The sequence below is a fragment of the Buceros rhinoceros genome, unplaced genomic scaffold, assembly GCF_000710305.1.
Source record: "Buceros rhinoceros silvestris isolate BGI_N320 unplaced genomic scaffold, ASM71030v1 scaffold24823, whole genome shotgun sequence".
NCBI lineage: Eukaryota > Metazoa > Chordata > Aves > Bucerotiformes > Bucerotidae > Buceros > Buceros rhinoceros.
The window spans coordinates 458-1,743 of NW_010404568.1; the positions used below are offsets into that span (position 1 = coordinate 458).

Here is a 1,286-nt window from a genome sequence, read left to right on the forward strand (position 1 = left end):
TAGGTCCCAGTGATCATGCGCTGTCCCTGCAGATGTTGCCTGTGGTGGGGACCCCCATGTTTGGCAGTGTGACGACGGCCGGTGTGTTTCTAGCAGCTGGCGTTGTGATGGTGCTGCTGACTGCCTGGATGGCTCTGATGAGCAGGACTGTGGTACGTAGTCTCAGCTGGCGGGACCGAGTGGCACTGGCTGGGGGACAAAGGGCAGGGTGCGAGTGCGGCTCTGTTCCCTCAGTGTGTGGGGCAAAGAAGGTGCAGTGTCCAGGAACCCACCACTGCATCCCACGCTGGGAGTTGTGTGATCGACACCAGGACTGCGAGGATGGCTGGGATGAGGAGGGGTGTCCCCAGCAGCCCTGTCTGCCTGGGCAGTGGCAGTGCAGGAACAGAGTGTGCATCATGGCTGAGTGGAAGTGCAATGGGATTGATGACTGTGGCGATTCCTCGGATGAAGATGTCTGCGGTAAGTGAGCACGCCGGATGCTCCTCAGTGGGGTGAGACCTGTCCAGGCCATGTGTAAAGTAGGGGTACTTTGCTTTCTCGGGCCCCAGCTCCTCTTGGGATGGTGGCAAGCTTCCCAGAAACTTGTTGATGCTTGTGGGTCCTCCCCATGAATTTAGGATCTGTGGCTTCCCCTGTGCCCCTGTGGTACTGGTATGCCCTCCTGACATGAATTGTGTGTGCCATAGCCCCCTGCCCACGTGGCATGGTGCGGTGTGATGAGGGGAAGTGTATCCTGGAGTCCCTGATGTGCAATGATGAGGATGACTGCCTGGATGGCACTGATGAGCCTAACACATGCGGTGAGTCCCATGGGGCCCCTGTCCCTGTGGCTGGGGCCGGGGAGCGGGGAGCTGCAGAGCTGTTCCATGTCATGTCACCCCTCCACTGTGTCCCTGCAGGTCGGAGCTGCTTTGTACGCAACGGGGGTTGTGCAGAGTCGTGCACTGACACGCACTGGGGGGTTCAGTGCTCCTGCGGGGCTGGCTGGGTGCTGCAGGCGGACGGGCAGAGCTGTGCTGGTAAGGACAGATCAGGGTGCATGCACTTGGGACACGTGTGGCCTCAGCCACTGAGAACAATGTCTCCCTGAAGCCAGCGCTCGTGCGGGAACACCTGCTTTGGCCCCACCTGCTGCATGTCACCCCTGACCCTGCAAAGGCGGTGTCTAGGTCATGTCCCAGTGGCAGTTGTTTTGTTTTGGGGCTGGGACCCAGGTCCCAGCATCTAAGGAGCCTACCTGTGCTGCCTGGGGAGCAGTGGCGGGGGGGGGCCGGGGGACGCAG

General features: G+C 60.7%; 1 protein-coding gene across 1 annotated transcript in view; it reads left to right on the plus strand.

Annotated features, from left to right (window-relative positions):
• Nucleotides 1-32: 32 nt before the first annotated feature.
• LOC104491075 (very low-density lipoprotein receptor-like) overlaps nt 33-1,286 on the plus strand; it is a gene marked incomplete at both ends in the record, with an annotated part of 11,292 nt that continues 10,038 nt past the window's right edge. The window contains 4 exons of the mRNA XM_010133435.1: nt 33-152; nt 235-462; nt 690-803; nt 903-1,022. Coding sequence (XP_010131737.1) covers nt 33-152; nt 235-462; nt 690-803; nt 903-1,022 — 582 coding nt within the window. The remainder of the gene's footprint in view (nt 153-234; nt 463-689; nt 804-902; nt 1,023-1,286) is intronic.